This window comes from Cebidichthys violaceus, unplaced genomic scaffold, assembly GCF_023349555.1.
Source record: "Cebidichthys violaceus isolate CVI_PGR_0920_01 unplaced genomic scaffold, fCebVio1.0.p SCAF_3, whole genome shotgun sequence".
Taxonomy (NCBI): domain Eukaryota; kingdom Metazoa; phylum Chordata; class Actinopteri; order Perciformes; family Stichaeidae; genus Cebidichthys; species Cebidichthys violaceus.
Window position 1 is genome coordinate 5,106,103 of NW_027176483.1, and position 24,111 is coordinate 5,130,213.

General features: G+C 41.8%; 1 protein-coding gene across 3 annotated transcripts in view; it reads right to left on the minus strand.

Moving 5' to 3' along the window:
- srpk2 (SRSF protein kinase 2) overlaps window positions 1-24,111 on the minus strand; it is a 63,442-nt gene that overhangs the window by 6,746 nt on the left and 32,585 nt on the right. For all 3 annotated transcript variants that reach the window (XM_068723395.1, XM_068723394.1, XM_068723396.1), the window contains 12 exons: window positions 15,372-15,523; window positions 12,853-12,961; window positions 10,946-11,033; window positions 10,316-10,403; window positions 10,072-10,178; window positions 8,536-8,701; window positions 6,653-6,693; window positions 5,444-5,822; window positions 3,562-4,557; window positions 1,991-2,091; window positions 1,151-1,258; window positions 975-1,044 (listed from right to left, as the gene is read on the minus strand). In XM_068723395.1, the coding sequence (XP_068579496.1) occupies window positions 975-1,044; window positions 1,151-1,258; window positions 1,991-2,091; window positions 3,562-4,557; window positions 5,444-5,822; window positions 6,653-6,693; window positions 8,536-8,701; window positions 10,072-10,178; window positions 10,316-10,403; window positions 10,946-11,033; window positions 12,853-12,961; window positions 15,372-15,523 (2,405 nt within the window). The remainder of the gene's footprint in view (window positions 1-974; window positions 1,045-1,150; window positions 1,259-1,990; window positions 2,092-3,561; window positions 4,558-5,443; window positions 5,823-6,652; window positions 6,694-8,535; window positions 8,702-10,071; window positions 10,179-10,315; window positions 10,404-10,945; window positions 11,034-12,852; window positions 12,962-15,371; window positions 15,524-24,111) is intronic.

A 24,111-nucleotide genomic window follows, 5' to 3' on the forward strand; every position in this document is an offset into this window, starting at 1 on the left:
AGGGATGGCTATAGTTGAAACTAAGCTCACTGTGGCCATTTTTTGATGGTTTTGATCCATCACAGTTTGGGTCCATTGCTCAGATGCATAGTTAAAAACAATAGCCCCTCTTTTATATAAATGGCATGCTTATTAAACATGCTTAATTAAAACTCTGCGTACTGTACAATCAACAATGTCAAATACTGGTGTTTAAGAGGAAAATGTTGCAACGCAAAATCTGTACTCTGCACTGCAAGTGTTTTTCAAAAGTAATAAACGTATTTTGTAACGGTATGACATTTTCACGATATAACAGTCTCAAATATCACGAATTCACTGTATATGGTATTACACGCACGAAAAATAAAAAAAATCATGATAAACTTTAACAACTTATATAACTGAAGCATGATAGTTTGCATGTTTGCAGCACTATAGTGTGTTAAATGAACTACTAAATGAAAAATATCGTCTGCTGTGGGTTTTTAAAATAATGCTCTATGATTATTATGTCTGTACCTTATCCACAAACACTCTCACTTATGTCAGTTTTTTTTTTCATTTGAATAGTGTGGTGTACCGTTACAACCCTAACTAAAAGTTAAGTGCATCTGAAGCTGTGACTGCATCGCTGCGTGTTAAGAGCAGCAATGCATCTGAACAATGGAGGTATTCTGTAAATTCAATCGAGGTTAAAGAATGCACAAACAATAATATTCATATGAAAATACATTAAACTGATTACATTTTTTTTAACTAGAACAGTTCATAAGACAATTAAGACACTTTGCTTGTGCATTACTGTGCTACATTGAACATCTTCCCTCACCAGAAGCTGGTTTTCATCTTCAACTCAATATCTAGAAAATACTGAGATACGATATTCAGCCATGATTCCCCTGTGGGAATACTTTCACATGACAAGTCTTCTGTTTCTATTTTTGGAAATTACATTTTTTGTGTGTGTACATCATAAAGACCTAAATACTCACCCTCATCACGGGAGTAGTCCTCTCCAGAGTGGGGCTCAAACAAGTAATCTCCAGTAGCAAGCTCAAAAGCCTGCAAAGGACCAAATACAGTATACTTTATATTCTGTATGTGTGTGTGTGATTTAAAAGTTAGTATCCATGTGTGGTTTGTACAGTGTGTATGTTTGTGTCCTCACCATGCAGGCAGTACTCCAGATGTCTGCAGGGGTGCTGTAACCAGCTCCTATCAGGACTTCAATGGAGCGGTACTGTCTCGTCTGGATGTCCTCTGTAAAGTGCTTGTGCTGTATCCATGGGAGGAGAGGAGAGGACAGGACAGGAGAGGAGAGGAGAGGAGAGGAGAGGAGAGGAGAGAATAGGAGAGGAGAGAATAGGAGGAGAGGAGAGGAGAGGAGAGGAGAGGAGAAGAGAAGAGAGGAGAGGAGAGGAGAGAATAGGAGGAGAGGAGAGGAGAGGAGAAAAAGCATTATCAACAATGACTCTTATCGCCCCCTAGTGTCTTGTTAATCTATGGCACCCACCTTATTACTTAAATTAATCTAATTAATCATTTAAATGAAATGAATGATGTCACCACTCATTTTGCCATATATAGCCCTCATTTATTCCCTGGGGTTTTTTTTTTTGCCAGAGGAAGATCTGTAGTTAATCGAAATGTTTAGAAGAAAGTTAAAAGGAGCTGTGATTCCAGTGTGTGTGTACTTTTTGGATTGCAATTTTATTGGTTAATAACTCACCATAAAAACTCCAGAGAGAGGGTAAACCAGATCCTCTGACAAAACTCACAACAGACTACTACCACAGAGAGTGCTGCAGGAGCGAGTCCTATTAGTTTGTTAATTAGTTGCGATGCTAACTTCCGGGGTTGGCCTACAAAAAAAAAAATCGTCATACATCATCCCTGCATCGATCTATATGTCCTACTGGATTTAGATCAGTTCGAATGTCGATGACCATTCAACCCTGTGCTGCTGCATGTAAAAAGATTTCAAACAATATAATGTACTGTGTCTTACCACCCAGCAGGCATTTCCAAGATCAGCGATTTTAACTCGAATAGACTCGGAGTTGCGCGGGTCGAGTGGGTTGATCAGGAGATCTGCAGCTCTGGCCCTGACTGGGAGGGGATGAAGTGGGGAAAGAACAGCGTTAACACATACAGTACGTAGAGATGAGAAGAGTTTACTCTCTGTTATGTACTAACAGACATTTATCATAGACCAGAGGCTCACAAAGAATTCATTCCTAACTCCTGATGACCTATTTAGAGTGTTGTTTCCCTGGCTTTGTGCCGTTTGCACTTGTGCACACATTTCGGTTTAAAATCCTCATCAAGCCCCAGAGATGTGATCGTAGAAGTGACCTTAGAGCATGAAAGTTAGAGTCAAAGTTAATGATAATAAAATGGCCGCTGTGGGTGGATGAGTAATGGTGTTGGTGAGTCATTAATAATACCCAGAGGTAGATATGTGGACACTATAACGTAATAACGAGCAACTGGATTATCTTCCCAGGCAGCAACATTTAAATAATCACATGAATAAATTATGTAAAATATATTAACAAACCAATTAATTGTGTAATCTTTAAAGAAACTATTTACATTCAACCCATTAGTATGAGTAATTTCATCATTATTAGTATCTTTCTACAGTTTTATTTTGATATAAGAATATATTTTAGTTTTAGTGTAAGGACTTGAATGAGCCTAAGTGTACGGATAAGGAGTTAAGGTGTCATTCAAGTGTCTCAGTTGGAATAAGGATAAAACAGCTGAGGTCTAAGCCCTATAAGCACGGCTATGAGCTACTAGAGGGAGCCGAGTAGTGTGTGTGTGTGTGTGTGTGTGTGTGTGTGTGTGTGTGTGTGTGTGTGTGTGTCTGTGCGTTATTGCATCAATAATACCTGTGTTAAGCTGCCTTAAAGCCGTTTGTGAGATTTAGTATGTGGCAGCAGTTTCACATAAATTTAAACATACATGCATGTCATGTCAATTAAGAATCCACCAGCTAAGTGACTCCTGGCTCAGACAGTTCATTTAATAGAGAGATTAAGCCGAGAGGCAACATTCAAACTCTGGCTTTATACTCAGACTCTTTGAGGGAGTGGACTTTGCTGAAACGTGTTGCCGTAAAATATATTTTTGGTGTCAAAAAAGTGGTGTTCATTTGTGATGATCATCTATCTGAACTAAAACCGTAAGTATCATAAACGTTTGTTGCCACAGAGATTCATTTCTGCAAAAAAAATCCTTTTAGCTTTTTGTCAAGGGAAGCTATAAATATATGATGGACTGCCCTCCTGTTAAACATTATGTATAAAGAGAGACACATTTGAGATCGAGGAGAAGTTAAAGATACATTTTGAACAGCTTATCCCCAGTCTACCTGTGATGTCATCTACTCTTACATTTCGTCCATTCATCACATGTTCACTGATTGGACGTCACCCCTAAAAATCAAGGAACTTACACCGTTTCTGGTATTTTCACCTGCATATTGAACACTGCTGGACTCAGTAATTATGTGTGAAAATAATCACTTTGTGTTTGTCAATAGGTGGATGTACAGTAACCGTACGGTCTTACCTTTGGGTGTGTCTCCCGTGCTCGAGGACGACACAGTGCGACTGCGGTCAGCGGCGGGGCTGTTGGGTGACCGGCCTGCGCCGATGTCTGCCGTTCCAACAGAAATGGGGTTTCCCGGCAGAGGATCCAGGGGCAGCTCGGGGAAGAGAGGCATGATGGCCCCATGGCGATCACTGCCGCCGTTGGTCAGCCCCGGCTCGGCCAGGTCGCCGTTGTACATCTCATAGCCGGAGCTGAGAGAGTGGTCCCTGTCCGTGTAGCTGAGCTCGGACTCCACCAGGGGGCAGAGGAGAGTCTCGGGGGTGGAAGAGGGAGGAGGAGGATTGCCGGGCTTCGGTTTCAGTCCCTCAGATCCCAACAGAATGTGACCGTTGGTTTTGGCCGAATTGCTTTTGTTGTTGTGGGGTTTGACCGGGGGGGAGGTGGTGTCCGTGAGGAGTTCCGTGGTCGTGTCCTCGTCCTCGTCTTCCTCATCATCCTCCTCCTCCTCATCCTCCTCATCCTCGTCCTCCTCATCCTCCCCATCCTGTTCCTTCGACTCCACTTTCTCTACCACTGCCTCCTCCTCTGTTTTGCTCTCACACTTTGGCTCCTCTGTTTCATTGTCCTCTCTTTCAGTGTCTTTCTCCTCTTCCTCCTCCTCTTCCTCTTCCTCCTCCTCCTCTTCCTCCTCTTCTTCTTCTTCTTCTTCTTCCTCCTCCTCCTCCTCCTCCTCCTCCTCCTCCTCCTCTGCCTTCTCCTCCACCTCTTCCTTATCCTCTGCATCTTTTAGTCCCTCCTCCTCCTGCTCCCCCTCCTTGTCCTCTACCTCTGCTTGTGTTGGATCTACATTTCCTTCATCTGTGGTGGGGGGACTGGTGCCATCTTTTTCAGCGGTAGGCGTGGGCACCTCCTCCTCCTCCTCCTCCTCCTCATCCTCCTCCTCATCTTCATCATCATCAGGGTCATCATCTGAGATGTGGGGTGTCTCGCTCTGCTCCTGGGGAGGCGCTGCGCCTAACATGGAGAGAGCGGAAGAAAAGCGGTTAAGAGAGGAAGTGGGTGGAAAGGAGATACAAACGCAATCAAAGACGGTGTAGGCAGTGAGTAAAAAAGCATGAAAAGAGATTGGAGAGACGGAGGCAAACGAGAGAAAAGGAGAATAAAAGAAACAGATGGTGAAGAGACAGAAGGTGGAGGAGGGAGACGAAGAAAGACATGGTTTTCTTTTTTTTTTGTGAATCAGCACAGCCTCCCATACTCAGTGGGACCAGCGTGGGCTGAGCGTTTGGAGCCACTCCACCTCCTATTCATTCACAGACAGACTGCACAACCTCACCTACTGTACACATACGCACACACTCACTCATGCAGATCTTTGCCTAAGAAAAAAAATCACCGTTCTAGTTGTTGGCAACCTGAATACAGTAAACCCAACCTAAAGATGTTGCCTACTGCATTTTACTGCTAGACTGAATCACAAATGCCTGAGTGTATAGAAACACAAAATAACAAACTAGTGACTTCAATGCAAAATAGAATGCACTTAGATTCAGACAAGACAAGAACCAAAGATAGGATTCAACCAAGATGAGCTTTTTGAAAGCTGATTATTATTATCTAAATATTTACATATATACACTCAGTCTATTAAGCTGATTAACACCAAATGTAAACATAACATTTGCTTTTTTTTTTTTACAAAAAAACTAGATAGATCTACATATGATAGATATGTAGATCTATCATCATCCATATGATAGATATGTAGATCTATCCAATCACATGCATCGTCCTGTATTCATCATATTAAAGATGGACGGCATTTATTCCTGATACCAGAATTTAATAATGAGATATTTAACAACAGCAATTAACCAGAGGAAAACTTGATATGACTCACATGTATGATTAGTCAACCTGATGGGCCTCTCCCGCTCCCGCTCCCTCTCCCTGTCCCTCTCTCTCTCCCTGTCCCTGTCCCTGTCCCTCTCTCCTCCCTCCTCCTCCTCCTCATCTTCCCCGTCCTCGTCGTCGTCATCATCCTCGTCGCTCTCTCCCAGAGCCATGCTGGGGCCCAGATGCGGTGGCGGCGGCTGCAGGGGTGAAGACCGGTTGCTGTCATTTTCCCCTTTCTCTCCCCCGTCATTGGCTCTCTCCTCCTTCTTCTCCGCCTCCCTCTCCAGGGCTTCGATCTCCAGCATCCGCCTCTCCAGCAGCTCTGCCTGCCGCTTCTGTTTCTTCTTCAGCTTCTTCTTCTTGTTCTTGGAGATCTTTCCCACCTGGGACAAAAAAAAAAAAACATCACAGGAGAGGGAGAGGGAGGAGAGAGGCAAAGACATCAATGAACACGAGGTATTCAAGGAATACAAAGTTTGGATATTTATTGGAATTGTGGGTTGTGATTTGTAAATATTAGTGCATTTTAAATAGAGCATAACATCACTGTCCAATAAAAAATATGTATCTCAAAATATATTTTGTCTTTTTCTTTTTTAGCAAAACCGAGGGATCAAGTGTTCCTTTACAAGTTCAGAAAACCTATTTTCTCAATCAGCTTCTTACTCTGAGTGACAGAGACATAAAGTACACAAATACACAATGTTCTGCCAAAGCGAATACACTAGAATGTATTTTTTCTGAACTTTAAGTATGATCGCTGATTTTTTTTTTTGTCCTTAATATTCAATTACAACACAAAACTGAAGATTTCAGATAAATAGATGTTTTAGAGATGCATGGTTTTCACAGGACAGCATGTTCTAATTAAGGTTCTTCTGATGGGGAAATGCAATGAAACGAAATATCTAATTTTACTGCATATAGTACTTAAAATTGCTGTGATCCCATTTATTGAGGATTCATTAAACAAACATATTCGCTAATTGAGAACAGTCGGAGCTTTGAAGCTACTAACCAATTAAAAAAAACTAAGAAGACAGCTTGCCTACAAATATTGTAGAGCGCTCAGTATCGTCCTTGTGCCATGAAAATTGACACGTGAATTGCTGTTCCTTACTTTAGGTTTTGGTGTGTGTGTGTGTGTGTGTGTGTGTGTGTGTGTGTGTGTGTGTTTATGTCTGTGTGTGCAATCCTCTCAGTTCATACTCACATCTGTTGTATTCACCGGTTTCAGCTGGGGGGCTGTGCTAACTGACAGACATAAAGAAAAACAACAACAATCAGAGGCTTTAAAGTTTCACCAACATCAATCCGTAACACAACCGAGTTCGCACCACGTTCAGTATTCCGCCCGCCTGGAAAAGAGATTGTTAGGTTTGGTACATGTTCCCTTTATAGAGCTGATACATACAGAATCTGTAGGTGAAGTGAGAGAATTGCAAACAAATGAAGAAAAAGATCGTTCACACTCCCACAGGCTTATCCGCTTGTCCCAGATCCATAATATTAATGGTTCATTCTTCCAATGCCGGAGAATGTAGTTACTATATAGTACAGCATACTCTCACCTCAATCAACTGACACCAATCAAAATTTGGATAATAAACTTCAAAAGAGTTGCAGTACGGTGAAACTTAATATACTATATATATATATTTGCAGGTTTGAGCAAACATATTTATATATATATTTCCAAATTAAATATGATCAATCTTTCACATTTTGCATAAGTGGTGTCTCATTATGCACGCTCAAATGACAAAGTGGTGCAAAAATTCATTTTAGGAATTAACAGATGTTAGTTTCATCTACTGAGGGTTTCCAGCTCTGCAGCTCAGCAAGTGCAATAATCCTCCATACCTTCAATCTTTTCTGAAACACATCACAAATGTCAGATGACACGAGCAGAAATAAGAGACAATTTGCTATGAAACACGTCTGCACTTATGTTAATGACGTAAAGCATTTTATTTATTTTGCCTCTTCAATCAACACCACCACCACCGAGCGCTTCTGTTTTGACAGTTGATGGTTGTGCGCCTCCCTTCATTTGTGTAGAAATGTAAGCAGTATAATTGGTTACCCTAAGGCTCAAAGAGACTCCATCCGCTGATGCAAGCAATTGACAGCTCAAGTCGCGGTTCACCGGGAGGACAGGGTTCATGTCGAGTTTGTCGAGACTGTTTTGTTAAGAACTTGATTTTTTTTCGGTGGAGGAACGTGGTGAAGGGAGATGAAAAAGACTCTGGGAAGGCACAAAAGGCTTCTCTGTGAATCCTTTTTCTTTACTGAGCGCTTCGATATCAAACATGGACGTTTCTTCATTCATTAAACGCATCAAACAAAAGACGATTTATTAAATCTTTGATTATTCATGATACATTTGCATTTACTATAGATAGCAATTTCAAATCAGGAATATGAGCATTTAACCTCCTTCATGTACTGTGAGCTTCCCCTTTTACCTAGACTGACTCCCCGATGTTAAGCTTCCTATTCCAGACAGCATTCTTCTCTCCTTCTGCTATCTATTTTGCTGCATCCTGTTCTAAGTGCTGCCCAGGACTATTGTGATCGGTTAAAAGAAATACAAACAGGACGTTTTTCCAGCGATACGAGAATGATAATGTATGGAGCCAGACCTTTCTTTAGTGCTGAGCCAGCGCTGTGGAGATGGGTCTGGCTATGTGAGACTACATTTTACCAAAGAATCTAAATTTCGATGAGAAAGCTACACATCTTGCGTGAATAAAAACACTAAACAAACTGCATCCTGGGTATCTGTGGAGCTATGCTACTGCCAAAGTTAGAGGTTACTCTAAAGAGTTTAGGTTTGCTTTTTTCTTTACATTTTTATTTACCAAGTAAAATAAATGCTAACTTAGTAGCAAAGAAATTGCAACACTAAGAAATAGTTTCCTGAAATATCTTTACTGGCTTTCGTGAAGAGAGTCAGTTCAGAAGATCAACGTCTCTCATGTACACAACATATGAAGCCTCAAGCCTCTACTCATCAGCAACTCTCACCAAGAAATCAAACTTCCCAAAATGTTGCGCTATTTCCTGTAAACTAAACATAGTGTGGGCGTCTACCTGCTGATCCAGACGGTGGGGGGGCTCCAGCTTTCTGCCATTCGGTCGCCTCCATGGCCATGCGCCTAACAAAGGCGTCATCTACACACATCAGGATGTTCTCTGGCTTGATGTCCGTGTGGATGATTTTACATTTAGTGTGGAGGTAGTCCAGACCCTGCAGGACCTGCAAACACATTCAGATAAACACAGATTTTATGACTGAACAACATAATCACACTTCTTGTTGAGGCATTTATACACTCTAAAAAATGCAGTCCGTCTCTATCTCCCTCCCTTTGATTCCTTCTCTCTTTCCCAGAGCCAAATTAAGCATTCTTCTAATGCTTGTCATTCTCTGAGGGCAGAGAGGCGAGGCTGTTGATGTTTTTGTTTCACTGATTCTCTCATTTGTTTCTTGTCCAGAGGCTTTTGAGATTGAAGCGGGGAACAGTCTCATTTCATTTTTACTCATCTTCAGCCTGGCTTTCAAGAGGCGGGAGGCTGGCAGCGGCTGAAACGGCTCAACAACTTCACATGCTCATCAGGTGGCTGAAGGGGAAATGCCTGAAAGCACTGCGTCTTCGGATGGCAGTGGTACTGAAGTGTGAAGTGCACAATAGCATGCGCTGTATCATTATTATTAGGCCTAAGTATTGGGTGTGAATTTTGCTGTGCGAGTCAGTCTTTTGCTCTTTATAGATTAGACTTATTCACCAAGTCAATCTTTTATAGTCCGCGAACAAGTTCCGTTTTCTTCACCCCCTCCCCCGAGGAATTCTAGATAAAACGACTGTAAGTCTAAAGTCACAGAGTTAGAAGACTACTGCTGAGTTTTACTACGTAGGTGCGGCATGCCTAAATCTTATCAAAAAGATTGTTACAGCTAATCACTATGCTATCACAGTGAACGCAGTGAAAAGCCTGATATCACGCATTTGCTGATTGGAGAAAAGCTCCGAACACAAACGTAACCCAAACAACATGAGATGGCAATTTGTCAATAAATGCAAAACAACTCCACCATGTTTTTAAATGTTAGATTTATGAAATATTTATTTGAATTTGATCTATTTGCATAATTATTCGACACGACAAAGATGGCTATTACTGTACTTGCAATGGTTAGATCTCACCATTTTATTTATAATTTTCTGGCTTGCACGCGACCGCCTCTCTGCCCTGCTTTTATATGGCAACTACAGCTGATAATGGCATCCGAGGAAGCGCAGCACCCACCCTCCGGTTCCCTCTCAGGTTAACACTGTTAGCTCTGGTCAGCACGTTTGCCATAGTTTGTACTGGTAGTGCTGTTAGCATCGTTAGCTACAAGCCATGTTTAGAGGCAATCAAAATGCTCCCGATCTTGTATTATGCACCTTTAATAAAAAAATCCCCTTGTCTGACCTTGTAATGCAATCTCCCAAAAGAATCCATGTAATGTCAATCGCAGTGGTCAGATACATAGATCTGGTTTGTGTGTGTGTGTGTGTGTGTGTGTGTGTGTGTGTGTGCGTGCGTGCGTGCGTGCGTGCGTGCGTGCGTGTGTGTCCTTACCTGTTTGATAATGCTCTTGACACATGGCAGTGGCAGACCTTGGTAGTTGGATTTAATAATCCACTTCAGCAGGTGGTGACCTAGCACTTCAAACACCATACACACATCTGGGATGAAGAGTCAAGGACTCACATTGTCATGTCTCTGTCAATCACACACACACACACACACACACACACACACACACACACACACACACACGAACACACACACACACACACACACACTCCTCTGATCGGGATACGTATGCCGTTGACTCCAGAGATCTTGAAATCATCTATCAGCTGAACCACCATGTCCTTGTTGGGGTCGCCGGGGTCGCTCTCTCTCACCTGGAGCAAAAGAAGACAAAGAGATGAAGCGAACATGACGGGAGGAAGGAACGGAAGATGAAGCAAGATAAAGAGAAAGATGAAAGAAGAAGGACACCCAACAGGGAAGACAGGAGAAAAAAAGGAAAGAAAGAGGGAATGGGATGACTGAAGGAGAATTGGAACGGTAGAAGAAAAGAGAGCAGGAAAGGAAGAGGACAAGGGAGACGGACGTGGGAGATACAGATGCTGAAAAATTGATTCTAAGATGACTGTCCTCTGCACCCGCCATGCAAGATAAATGACCAGTGTATCTTTAGTGTTTCTTGTTCACAGAGAAACACAGTGGGGGAGATGCAAGGTGTGAGGAGGGAGGGAAGAGGGACGAACAGGAGGCATATTAGGAGGATGACAAGGATGGAGAAACGGAGAAGAAAAGGATGATAAGAGGAAGTAGGAAAGAAAGGAAACACTAAACGCAAAAAGGAACAAACAAGGGAACAAAACAAAAAACGATGAAAAGAATAAGATTCCCAAACACTTCAAACTAGTCAGATTCTCACACATCGCAGCAGCTTGATCTCATCGAGGGCGGTCTCTGTGTAATGCTGGGCGCTCTTCACCACCTTCATCGCCACAAAGTTCTTCACTCTGTAATGACGAACACAGAGACATGCAGTCACTTTCTTACTAATGGGGTGTTAAAGCCAGTTAATGCTGATTAACGTGTGCATCGATATCTGTGACTGATATGATAATAATAAAATGTCCCTCACCATGCATTTATTACACGTTTGCTCAGCTATCGTTCACACTGCCCACACTGCCACTGGAAATGCAAATGTAGCAATGTGGCATTTCACAATGTAGAAACATTAATACTCCTTTATTCACCAAAAGAAGCTCGAGCGTAAGTTCAGTCAGGAAGACTAGACCTGTGCATGTTGATGGCTGTAGTTTATTTCTAGTACATCCGGTCATTCACCCTCTCTCTCTCTCTCACACATGCTTACTCATAACTTCCTTGCTGTAACAGTTCGGGGCTGTCAGCAGTGATAGTCGTGATATCTCATCAGCTGGTCTTGCCCATCCAATAGCACAGCATCACACCTACATTGTTAGCCTATCATCTTGCTGCTGTCTCTTTTTAAATATGACTCCCTCTCCATTACGTGAAAACTCCCAATCACCACCCAGTCTTTGCAGATTCAATATTTCATCAGCCTGCCAGTTTCAGTACTACCTACTGTACTGTATATTATACAATATATAGATATATCTAAAAAGATTTACAAGAGAAATATAAAAGACCATATACACAAATCTTACATATATAATATATAATATTACAATCATTTTTTTAGAGCATAAATCTAATATTTTTCAGCACAGTACAATACATACTGTATTCTTTCACAAGTATATGATAAGTTATGCAAATACATAAAAATCTACAAGAAGCACTAAACTTGCGATAAAAGTGTTGTGTGTTTTTTTGCCACTTGGGGGCAGCAAAAAACAAGTGATGAACACAACACTGACATATCACTTTTTAAGTCGTTTGCAAATAATTGCTCATTGACACATCTGTCAGTGACAGAGCAAAAGTATCATTCATTTGGAGTTATTATTATTAACATTAATAATAGTCACTCTTTTTTAGCTCTGTTTTTGGGGAAATATCTGGCTCTTTAGCTGCTACATGCTCCACTATGTTCACCGTGGTCTATTACTGGTGCTGAGCAGGTACAGTCACAGCGGCCTCCTGCGGCCGACAGGGATGCTGTGAGAAGGCCGAGGTTGACCCAAAACAGCAGAGTTGTAAATGAATGCATGTAAGGAGGTAGGAAAGAAGACAGCCAAAGTCTTAATATTGAAATACTGAATATGACCTTTTGTCAAGGACTGTCACTGACTGTAAAGTGTGCGTTAAGTAACCCAACTCCACCTCACTGGTTTATGACCACCATCAGAGTAATTAAAACCAGTGACATGAGTAAATTTGTGTGTGTGTGTGTGTGTGTGTGTGTGTGTGTGTGTGTGTGAAAGGTGACACTGGGTTGGTGATACCGTCATCCAGACACCCTGGTTGCCACGAGAGCACAGCAACAACATTATAGTGCAAATGGATGGCTTTGGTGCCAGCGCAAATTGGAGTTGGTTGCAACCCTCGTCCTGGTAGCGTGCCAGCTAAGGCCAACAGGTGTGTGTGTGTGTGTGGTGTGTGTGTGGTTTATGTGACGAGCATGTGTGTGTGAGAAAGACAGCAAGGTGAAGTGAAGGACTGCAAGAAGAGCCTCTGTGTGCATGTGTGTGACGGGGTGTGTTAAGGGCTTTTTCTGGGTCATGACATGTTTGTGGCTTGTGTGTGTGTGTGTGTGTGTGTGTGTGTGTGTGTGTGTGTATCTTGTGAGTCTACTATACTGAGTGTGTGTGTGTGTGTGTGTGTGTGTGTGTGTGTGAGACTTACTGTATGTCCCAGCATAGCCATACGGTGGAGAAGTGGCCCCACCCCAACTTCCTGATCACATGGTACCTCCCGTTGAACAAATCCCCGATCTTCACCGGATGGTACCCTCCTGTGAGGGATAAAGAGAGAGAGAGGATGAAGGTTACAGGCGACTGTTGGTGATAACCAGGCAATGACACCAAATCCATTAGTGAGTAAGAAGTGGAGCGACAGCAGCAGAGAGGGAGGGGCGTCAAACAAGGCAGAAAATGAGACGGGGGAGAAGCGTTGTGGATTAATTTAAAGAAACAGGCAAAGTGGGGGGGAAAGAATAGCACAAACATTTAAACAAAAAAATAGCTGTGAACATAAATGCTGAAACGATTACTTTAAAAAAAAGGAAATAAATCAACAACGTATGAATGTTTGCGAATATCCAATGTTATTGATTATTTATGATGGACTTGCTAAAAGAAATTGATGCCTCGTTAGAATCGACCTAATTTTGTACACACCTATCTGCTTGACTGCACCTGCGTCAATTATCTGGCTTCTCTGATTGCGATTGCTTGGCAGCTGACACCATATCTGTGAGCTGAAGTTCAAACGTGGCGGCACTAAACCCACTCATTCAAGGCCTTTTCATTTATGCAAAGCAGGGTGCCTTGGTGTATTAAGTACAAATCGAACCTTTCTCTTATTTGGTCTCATGATTGGATCCAAAGAGCTCCTTTTCTTGATTCCCGTGTTATGATGTAGCACTCCTCAGACAATCTGGCAAACTGGCATTTGTTCTCTCTATACAGCAGCAGCTACTTTAACAATCAATTCATCAGGGAAGAAGTTTCTCAAGTGGTTCCAGTCTGTTGAATTTCTTAGTCTTCTATGATGGAAAGCAGATTGTTTTCTGGTTTTGGACTGTTTGAAGAGTTCACCTAGGATGGGTATCTTTCTTTCTTTTTTTTTTTTAAACATTTAACAGTAAAAACAAATAATCAATAATGAAAATAATTGTTAGTTGCAGACCTAGTGGACATTTTGCATTATTTAGTATTGAGCAAATATGAATTGTCCTCAATAGATATAAATAATACAGCACTACACATTTGAAGCAGGTCAGACCCTGCAGGAATTTAAGCCCCCATCCAGGTGAGAATGTAATGCATCGTAAACCTTTACATACATTGTACATATTGTGCGCCTCACCTGTGTCAGAAACATGAATATAGAATATAGATATAGTGTAGGCCACACAGTGTAGCTTTTATTAACCTATTAGGCATCAACCGTTTCAACTCAACTTAAAGTTTAACAAATCAAAAATGGTTTGAAATCACAAAGACTCGTGATTTTATCTGTGTGACCCACAGATTTTGTAACAGGAGTGCATACAAAACAGAACAGTATAGGTAAGACAAGAACATACATCTATAACTTACGGTAATTCTGACTTTATGATAATAAACTTAAAAAAGTTGCCTTTCAGAAGAGACGGGGATTGTGATGTTATATTATAGTTTGTGTCTGCCATTTTCAGGGTTGTGTACAAAAAAGGGGGGGGGGGCTTATTAAGTGTTTAAACAAAAAATTATTCAGTAATAGTTTGTGATGCTTCAACCTGGAGCTGAACATGTTTACCTCAATGAGACATCAAAACCCTCTTTGTTGTTGCTGCGATGACACTAGCAGCTGGCACAGGGAGAAGTCTAGCTTGCCAGGGTTTCATTTGTTGTAGGTGTATTTTATTGAACACAAACTTGGTGAATTGAGTAATTTTAAGTAAAGAAGCACAGACACAAGAAGGGTAGGCAGTCCAAAATATGTACAAAGAACACTACAACGAATACTATTACAACGGCTACTACTACAGCTCCTAATAGAATATAGAATACACTATAGCTCTTCTCCTAACCGGGGTTACAACTTGGTTTTATGGTTTAAAAATGTCTTAAAATGTCCATAAATAAATCATATAGGAGCTAACACATGAGGGGCTTTTTTAACTTGTTAAGAGCCAGTGAAAAGAAGTCAACATGAATAATGTTGTACTTACTTTTCTCATCCAAAACGTCATGATGTACTATATCGTATGATTAAAAGACACCATGGTATATTTAGAATGATAACAGCAAATTCAAATTTAAAACACTACAGCTGCACTACTTCTTCCTGCAGGTATCGAACGATAAGTGAGGTGTAATTTTCCGTGTTGACAGAATGGGTGTAGCATTTTGAAACTGTGCAGAGCTGTGTGAAAACAATGAACCTCTTAGCCAACAAGCACAGCCTCTGGCATCCTAAACCACTGCAGGACTCTAGACTGCCACTCCTTTCTGGCAACAACAAAACAGCCGCGAAACGCTGGTGTTACAACTACAGAGCGCTTCACACCGATCGGGGTGAAGGGAGAAATGAGGAGAAGAATTAGGGACACGAGCAGAGAGAGGAGGCAGTGTGAGACATTGTTGAGCTCAGTCATGGTGAGCTGGGACAGATGAGTAGGCGTCGGTCTGTCCGTCTTGCTCGTTTGTCGCTCTGACCTTTGCAGTAGTCCGCGGGGTCCTCCTGCTCCTCATCGTCGGAGCCCAGGATCTCCTCCTCCGGCTCCGGGGGCCCTGCCGGCTCAGGGGGAGGCGGAGGGGGCGGCGGGGGAGGAGGGGCACTCACCGGGGCTTTCTGCTGGGTCTCAGGCCTGTAAACACAACGGTGGGATGAAAGTTAGGTAGCCTATCAGGTCACTTTTTACTGGAAAACCCACCTCCCAGCTTGAACGTTGTTGGTTTTTTTTTTAGTATTTCCTGCTGTGACTCACAGCCAGTGCAACTATAGACTGAGCTTTAAGTGCAGATGACTAATATCGGAATAAAAACTTGTAGCTGACTGGCATTGTTCAACAGTGATTCATCCAGTAGAGTTCACGAAAGCTTTTACATTTGCTGCTCTGAATAAAATGTGTCAGACGGGTCTTTCATGCAGAGAAAGAAAAGGCACAGGAAGTGACGTTTTGTATGTCTGTGTTTGGAATAAATAAAAAAAGAACGACAGGTGGCATGACCATCAACAGTCAGCGCTGCTGAATGAAATAAAGAATGGAGGCGGCCGCTACAGAAAGTCATATTAGATATACAGAAAGTCCAAGAAGACAAAGGACATCACAACAACAACAAGTTTTTTTTGACTGCAATGCAGTGAAATCATCAAAAGTGAACAATGCACTAAAAAACAGGTTCTGGTCAAAACACCAATACAACCCAGCTAACTGGTATTCAAGCATTTTCTGCAAGTGGAAGGCTGAGCCTAGTTGAAGAACATGCTTATATAAATATGTATTAGTTTTAAGTTGGTGCAGAATTGTATTTTGTCTGTGTGTGTGTGTGTGTGTGTGTGTAATTCCTGTATTCCCTAAAGTAAACTTTGAGACTGCCAATAGAGCACAACACAAGAGGTCTTCTCCGTGGAGATGGCTGGGTATCATTGATGCAGACAGCAATTCATTATCTGAAGTATTCAAAAACAGGTGGTAGAAACTAGAATAAATCATGCATATTGGGTTTTTAGCAATTTCAAAATGGTATCTTAAAAGATTTTTTCAAGATTTTAAGATCTAATGCTTTGATTGTTTTCATTAGAGGTGAGGATTACAAGCCAAAGATGTCTCAATAAGAGATATTTATTATGATGTAATCAACTGGAGTGACCATAAACGAGAATATTTCATCATCGCAAAGTCCAAAACATAACTGCATTTGGCCGACGGGCTGGTTTTGTCTGTAGGTCACAGACAGTCAGGTTGAACCGATCAACACCCACCCAACACCTTAGGCATGAATCACCACAAAACAATGGATACTATCCAAAATCAGACTGATTTTCTTTTTCAATCCTGGAAAAATGTAGTATTACCACAATGTAGCAGGTATCCTTAAAATGCATGATATGGTTAATGACATTGACATAATAATAGATATAAGAATGGAGCAATTGATGGATAAGACTTGATCAGACATGGTTCGTCTCCATGGTCAGTCCTCTGGGTTAACAGCGTTGTTCCACTTCCTTTTCCTTGTGTAAAATGGAACTGAGCCCATGAGAGAGACGACATGAACTAGGCTGACTCTTTCTCCAGGCCTGGCTACTTTTCTAACATTTGTCCAGTACAATGATTGATCAGCGCTTTGCTTCGGGAAGCTGCCGTGGCACACGTGGCTATTTGTGGAGGTTTTGGGAACCTGCCTGTAACCGTTTCTGTTTTGGGTCGATCCCACCAAACCTGCCTCTGTGCTGTACTTGTATCAGGACACTGCACACTATAACGCTTTTCAGATTTGTCGTGTTAAATACTACCTGATATTCCTACACAATTTCAGGCATGTAATCTATGTTTGTCTAATTAGCCCATTGTTCATTACTGCTAATGGATCCTTTAGAGCGGTGATTCCCAACCTGAAGGACGAGACACCCCGATGGGTCGTAAGCTCAATATGAGTGGTCAGCAAAGTCCTTCACGCTATGCAAAAGTAGACTTATTTTTTCAGATGTTCCTCTGTCCTTTGCTTTTTTACTGGATGACTTAAGGCCTCTGAAAATGATACATATAAAAATGATTCTTTGGTTGATCATATCTCCGACATATGCGACCTCAAGACATTCAGTTTCAAAGGTTCACAAGCTAAACAATTTGGGAACCCCTGCTGGACATTAAACTACACCACTGTATGCTGCAGCGACAGCACCCACAGTGTGGATGTGCTAATGCCATCCAACAAAGGTGGCCACATTTTTGCGATTGGAGATTGTGTTACTTTAATTAAGGGACATTTCCTTCATGTTATTTCTGTTCTGTCTGATGATCTGTCCTGTCACAACCCTGTAATATATGGACTTCTGTAAAACAATATGATGCTTTAGATGTGAGAATGTAGCTCTGACATTCATCCATATTGGGGGAAAAAAGGCTGAAATTTTCAATAAATTTTATAAATTTCCTTATCATGATTCAATCGAGAAAACTCGACATCTCAAAGACTTTAATTTAGACAAACCAGCTCGACAAACACTCCCTATTCGGCGTCACCTCAGGGTAGCGACAGCATGATCAAATGCTAAATTAAGACGGAAAACAAAATATAAACACACAAAGCCAGTGCTTGTGAGCTGTTGTAAAAAATTGCGGTCACAGGCTCAGACACATGATGGAGCCTCTTGGTGCATTGCCATGGCAACTGCAGAGAGAGGAAGGGAGGGAGAAAAAATCCAGGACACAAAGTGTTAATGTGGTGGCAAGGCCAACACACACACACACACGCACACGCACACGCACACACACACCGGCAATGGTTCCTTCTAATGCAGCAGCAAATGACAGCAGATAACTTGGCATTGAGATTTCATTGTTGTTTTACAACTGACACACACACACACACACACACACACACACACACACACACACACACACACACACACACACACACACACACACACACACACACACACACACACACACACACACACACACACGCAGTAGAGGGCATGTGTCCTTGCAGCAGGATGTTGCTTCTTTACCAAAGCAGTCACGTAGGGTGTCATACATCACGTCTATAAGCTCAGCGCATTTATAAGGCTCATCTTGCCATTGGCTGTACAAACACTTAGCCTCCCATAACTTTCTGGACCGGAGCCAAGCAGCAAAAAAAACATTATAGCGAAGACGCCACAGCCTGAAAGACAGACAGGCAGAGGAGGGACGGTGGCAGAATGAAGACGGATCGAGTGGGTGAAGAGACGGAAAAACAGAAAGAAAAAAAGGTTGAGATGAAGAGAAACAAGAAAGAGAAAGAAATAGGATCAGGTCAGATGTAGAGAGAAGCATAATCAGGCGAATCCAACAATCCAAGGGACAGACAGACAGAATAAGACAGGCGGACAAAATGATACGGATAGACTGGTAAGAGACGTAAAGAAAAAGAAACAAATAAAGAGAGAAATACAGTACACAGAGAGAGCTTAGAAAGACAGCAAGCAGTTGAAAAAACAGAGGCAGCAGACGAATAAGAAGAAAGGAGAGAGAGACACAGGAGGAAAACAAACAACAGCATGGACACAATCAGGGAGGAAAACATACAAAACAAAGCAAGATTTGCCTCGTATGTGGGTGTACGTTTTTTTTCCATCGATCCGCACCGAGACATAACGACCATCATTCCAACCTTAAATTATTCTGAAAAACAGGTGGAGAGTTCATTAGTGCTGAGCAAGTGGAAAACACGAGCGGCAACAAACAGGACCCTGACAACAAGCTCACCTTTGAACACCAAGGCACAACAATGCACTAAGGTCATTACCTTCAAACACACTGTGCGACATTTGTGTAATTAGAAATTAAGACGGTGCTGTTGTTTGTTTGTTTTCTGCTCCCGTCTGTGTGTCGACAGACATCCTGCTAGACCAGAACTACACGGCTGAACTGAGCAGGCGGCCTCACATCTGCATCTGTAACACAGTGTCCTTGTTTAACATCCTCCACAAGAACGAGTGATTGCTATGATCTCTTTCAGTGCAAAATCTACACAACTATTGTAAACCAAACCAGCACAACCAGTATGTTAAACTAGTGATTCTAAAATGAGTTTCACCAGTATGCAGGGTTTCATGCTTTCTCTCTCTCTCTCTCTCTCTCTCTCTCCCCGGTTAAAAGGTGCAACAATCAATTTCCTCAACTGATTGTCCCGAATTTACACAGGAGCAGCATCAATGTGCTCCTCAACTAAAAGGGTGAACTTCTACCTCGCCGATATGCACAGTACTGTATGTTTACCCCTCATCTGTATGTTTATGTAACTTAAAACTTAATTGAATCCGTTTCTAAATAGTTCTCAAGTTAAGTGAAAGATCATATTAGGTAGTAGAGAACACCTTGCGATGGGATCACACTCGCCGTGACGGCATGTCAGACCTTCAAGTACACACCTGTAACGTTTTGTGAGTATGGCGGCGGCGACACAATCTGCTGACAAAACAGACAGAAACACCTGGCAAAGCACTCAGAAACGCTTCTGTGGCAGTTGATGATACAGCAGGTGTCTCCAGGGCCACATTTTGCCATGATCACTCACTCACAGACTCTCTCACACGGTGGGGAAAAAAAAATAAAAAATTCCAGCGTCGCTGTCGCGGCTGGTAAAAAGCCATACAACATTAATTGTGTGCCACAGCACCATAAAAGTTTTACGGTCACAACTCTACGACAAATGATCACTGTCGTTTTGCCAGTCAACTCGTTCACTGGTGGGACGAAATGCACCCGGCGGCAACTGGAGGTGGGTACAGAACTTGGGCTTGACAGGTGTTGTGTTTGTGCATGTTTGTGATCACCTTGCCTCCAGGCAGAGTGAGAGAAGCATGAACCGTCAGGAATGTCCTGTGTGTACAGTTATGGTATTTCAATGTTTACATGTAAAAGTGTGTTTGTTGCTGAGCTCATAAAGACATTGTCCACTCCTGCAGTAATGCATGTTTAAAATAGGACATTACATGCATATTTTAATGGCCATTTCAATTATTTTTTTCATGCACGAACTACATTGGTGAAGCACTGCTTTGGAACATGTTCCCATACACTGTTGGAGGTGCAGGTTGAGACAGGAGTCTCTCAGCCAATAACCTGGGAAGCAAATGGCTGCAGAATGTGTCTTCCATCCTTCAACATGTTGTCATGTGTCTGGACATGTCCAGGCTGCTGCTTACACCTTAACCCAAGCGACAGATCATGAACGCACACGCTACCCGTTTTCAGTGTCAGCCTTTTCCACCGTCACGCCTGGCGATGGCATCTGTAGCGCCAGTGTTACATTTTCAAAAGCACGGCACGTTGTTTTTTTTTTCCAGATCCAGAGCCGCTAAAGAAGACAGTTCACACATAGAATGGCTCATGACGGGATTAGTTCAGATTTTGTGTTGCACTAAGCCAACTTGAAAGGTTTGACATGTTGCTAATCACCAGAGGAGAATGTCCAAGCTCCGTATTTCACACCGGAAAACCAGTTCTGTCATCTGCACAAGTTCATCATGGCCGCTGTGGAAACGCTACTTTGAGCTGAGGTCTGTGGAAAGTATTGAAAAATAAAAGGCGACCCGACTGGATCCTTTACAAATTGAAAAGCAATTTTTCCTCGTAAATTCCTCATCTGTTTAACCGTGTCTGTACTCTGCTGCTGTAAATAGCTGACTTGACAGGGCAGCACTGAAAACATCAACAGTGTCAAGGTAAAACAACTTCTAGATTTACCCTCAAAACAAGCATTCATTTTGATATAAATACATGTCTGTGTCCACCACTACCAGAATCCACTGTCGTCATGACAATGAAGTTTAAGGTTCAGACAAGGTTTCACAGTACGATAACCGCATCGGAAAATATAACAGATTCTCCATATTACACTATTATTATTTATTAATATTGATGCAAAATAACATCAGCTGTGAGCTTTTATAGTAAATATAATAATGTCCTATGATTATTAACTATAAACATATATGGTGCGACACAACGCAGCCAGACTGCTTTTAACCCACACTCACTTATTAAGTCAGTTTGTTTCAATATCATCACACTGTAAAATGCCCCATTTTTGACATATACATACAATTAAAAAAAAAATATATATATCTAATAGATCCATATCAAGACAGTTTATACAATGTGTTTGCGATTATCTGATATCAGTATCGGCCTCGAAAATGTATTATTGATTGTGCTACAATAATCCCTCAGTGCCTAACACACTAACATAGCAAAGTGTGAGGTTCCAGGTTTAAAAACACGAGGTCGACGATATTGTTTATTTATGTTAATATTGATGTCAAGAAAGCCCCAAAAAAGACAAAAAACAACACTGTTTGCATCTGACTTAGCTTTCACTCCCAAGCCCGTTTTGTAAAAATCTGTAAAAAAAAAAAAGGTCATGAATATACTGGACCCTTTAATTATTAAATAGCAATAGCATAAAGCAGCTGTGCACTGCAGTTTGTGTTGTTATTCTGAGGGAGTGTGATTTTTGTTCTCTAGTTGATATTTGCAGCAGTAGGATGATGTATGTGGACTCATTGTTCATTGTAAAGGACCAGCATGTCACCTGGTGCAGCAATCATGTGGCTCACTGACGTCTTTTAATAACAACTATATAAATAGTTCATAAGCTATTCTCATGTTGAATCCCATCACTTTGACACATATAGAGACAACTCCCAGTGTTGTTTTAAAGGTATGGAAGGTGTTTCTGTGACAACATATTTCACTGCACATGATTATTTTGAAATGATGATGTTGGTAGAGACAGAGTATAATCAGCCTTTTGTGTTGTCAACACACAGTTTCTTTTGAGAATTCCAGTCCATACATATTTTTGTTGTTGAGGTTTTGTTCTGCCTGTGTGGCGACTCCTCCATCCACAACCAATTTAGTAACTGAACCAGTTGAGAAAATTCCACAAATGCTCATTTATTTGTGTTCGCTTGTGGGGAATCTGGGTCTCACTGTGTTTGTCCCATTTAATGACACATATCTACCGAACATGAAAAAAATAAAGTAAAAGATTTCTTTTCTTGAAAACATCAGTGAAAAGACATGAGTAATGAGCACGAGCTTTGCTATGATGTGTCAGTGTTGTTTTGTTCTGCTATCGCCGGGGCCAAAACACATGCAGTTGTGCAATAAATAACTGCAAAAATACATTATTCATTCAAGCATTTGTTTATGAAAAGAAAGAAATGCATCTTGAACACTTTCCTCTGCAATTTAATACTTTATTTTTCTATTTTTTTTCTCTGAATTTTATAGACCAGACAAAAATAATATGAATTGCAGTTTTCTATATTCTCCCGTGTCTTTTTATGAATTTAAACAAAGAAAATGTCATCTGCACGCCTTATAAGAACTGACATCAATGAAGTATCCTGCTGCTAATGACAAAGAAAACCATGGAGCGTGGCTAACACATCGCCGATAAGCCGCACAGGAACAGTTGACCGCTCTGGAGTTCAAACTTGATGACTCATCCTTAAACATGTCTCGTTATCACCAAGGTAACAGGTATTCCTTAGCAACAAGAGCATCATCCTCCACTCGCAATGTTAAGGCGTGGGTTTCAGACCGCGGGTGTCCTTCAGCTCTGCTTATCCATTCCAACGGTCCCTACCTCTGATTGATTCATCGTTAGTCTTTCATTCTCTCCGTCGGACAGCTGACTCACTCTCTCCTCTCCTCCGGAACGTGCGTCTGTGTGGAGAACTGAGATCTCACCTCTATTTTCAGGATGCAGCCTGCCGTCTCTGACTGCACTGCCCCCACATAACCTCTATCTGCACCTTATGGCTCAGCAGGATCCCGTTTCATACCACTAGTCATCATTTCAATACATTACCACAGGGTGCAATGCTAAATTCCCATACAGCGGACCCTATGAATGTGAAAGAAAAGGCTCTTGCTTCTTTGAGTCTTTGAACTCCAGAGGGACTTTTCCTCAGCGAACATGGCAAGAGAGGCCCAAATAGCATCAGCCCCAGTGCATTTAAATGAGTGCTCCACTGACTTAGCCTTGCATTGTTGGACTCACAATGGACACAATGCAGCACAACCAGGAGATATCATATTTTTTAATTCTATGCAATCTTCTTCCTTGACAAAATCTGGCGCCTACATTACCCACACACGTGACCAGATTCAGTTGTGTTATGCTAGTAGCAGCTAATGTAGCCTCTAGCTGCTGGGTCAAGCGGAGACGGGGAGCAGGCTACAGAGATCTGCTAAGCTTACCTTTTCGTAAATCAACACATCCTGTTACAATAGCTTTCAACCACTTGTGGCAGACTTGAGAGCAAAGCTACTCGGCAGCATTCTGTTTGTGGAGTAAGGACAAAACCGCGCGTCATCTTTAGGACTAACTTTGAAAAGTCCACCAGGGAAACACTGTTAGCTCTGTCGCTGCTAACACCGTTAGCCGCGAGCCACCAGCTCTGCCAAAAGAACTTTGTATTTAGCACCTTTAAAACATGAATTGAAATCACTAGTCTTTCCATCATATTGAATAATATTTTTTTGTAACTGAACACCTGACATTGATTTGTGTTCACCTGATAAGTTGCTAAGAATATTTACTTCCCTCTCGTGAGTTTGCAATTTCAACATTCTTTCCCAGCTGGGACCGTGATCCATAGTATGGATCCAGGCTGTGTGAAGCAACATTCCAGACAAATGACCAGTATCACTAACCTCACAGAGCCTGA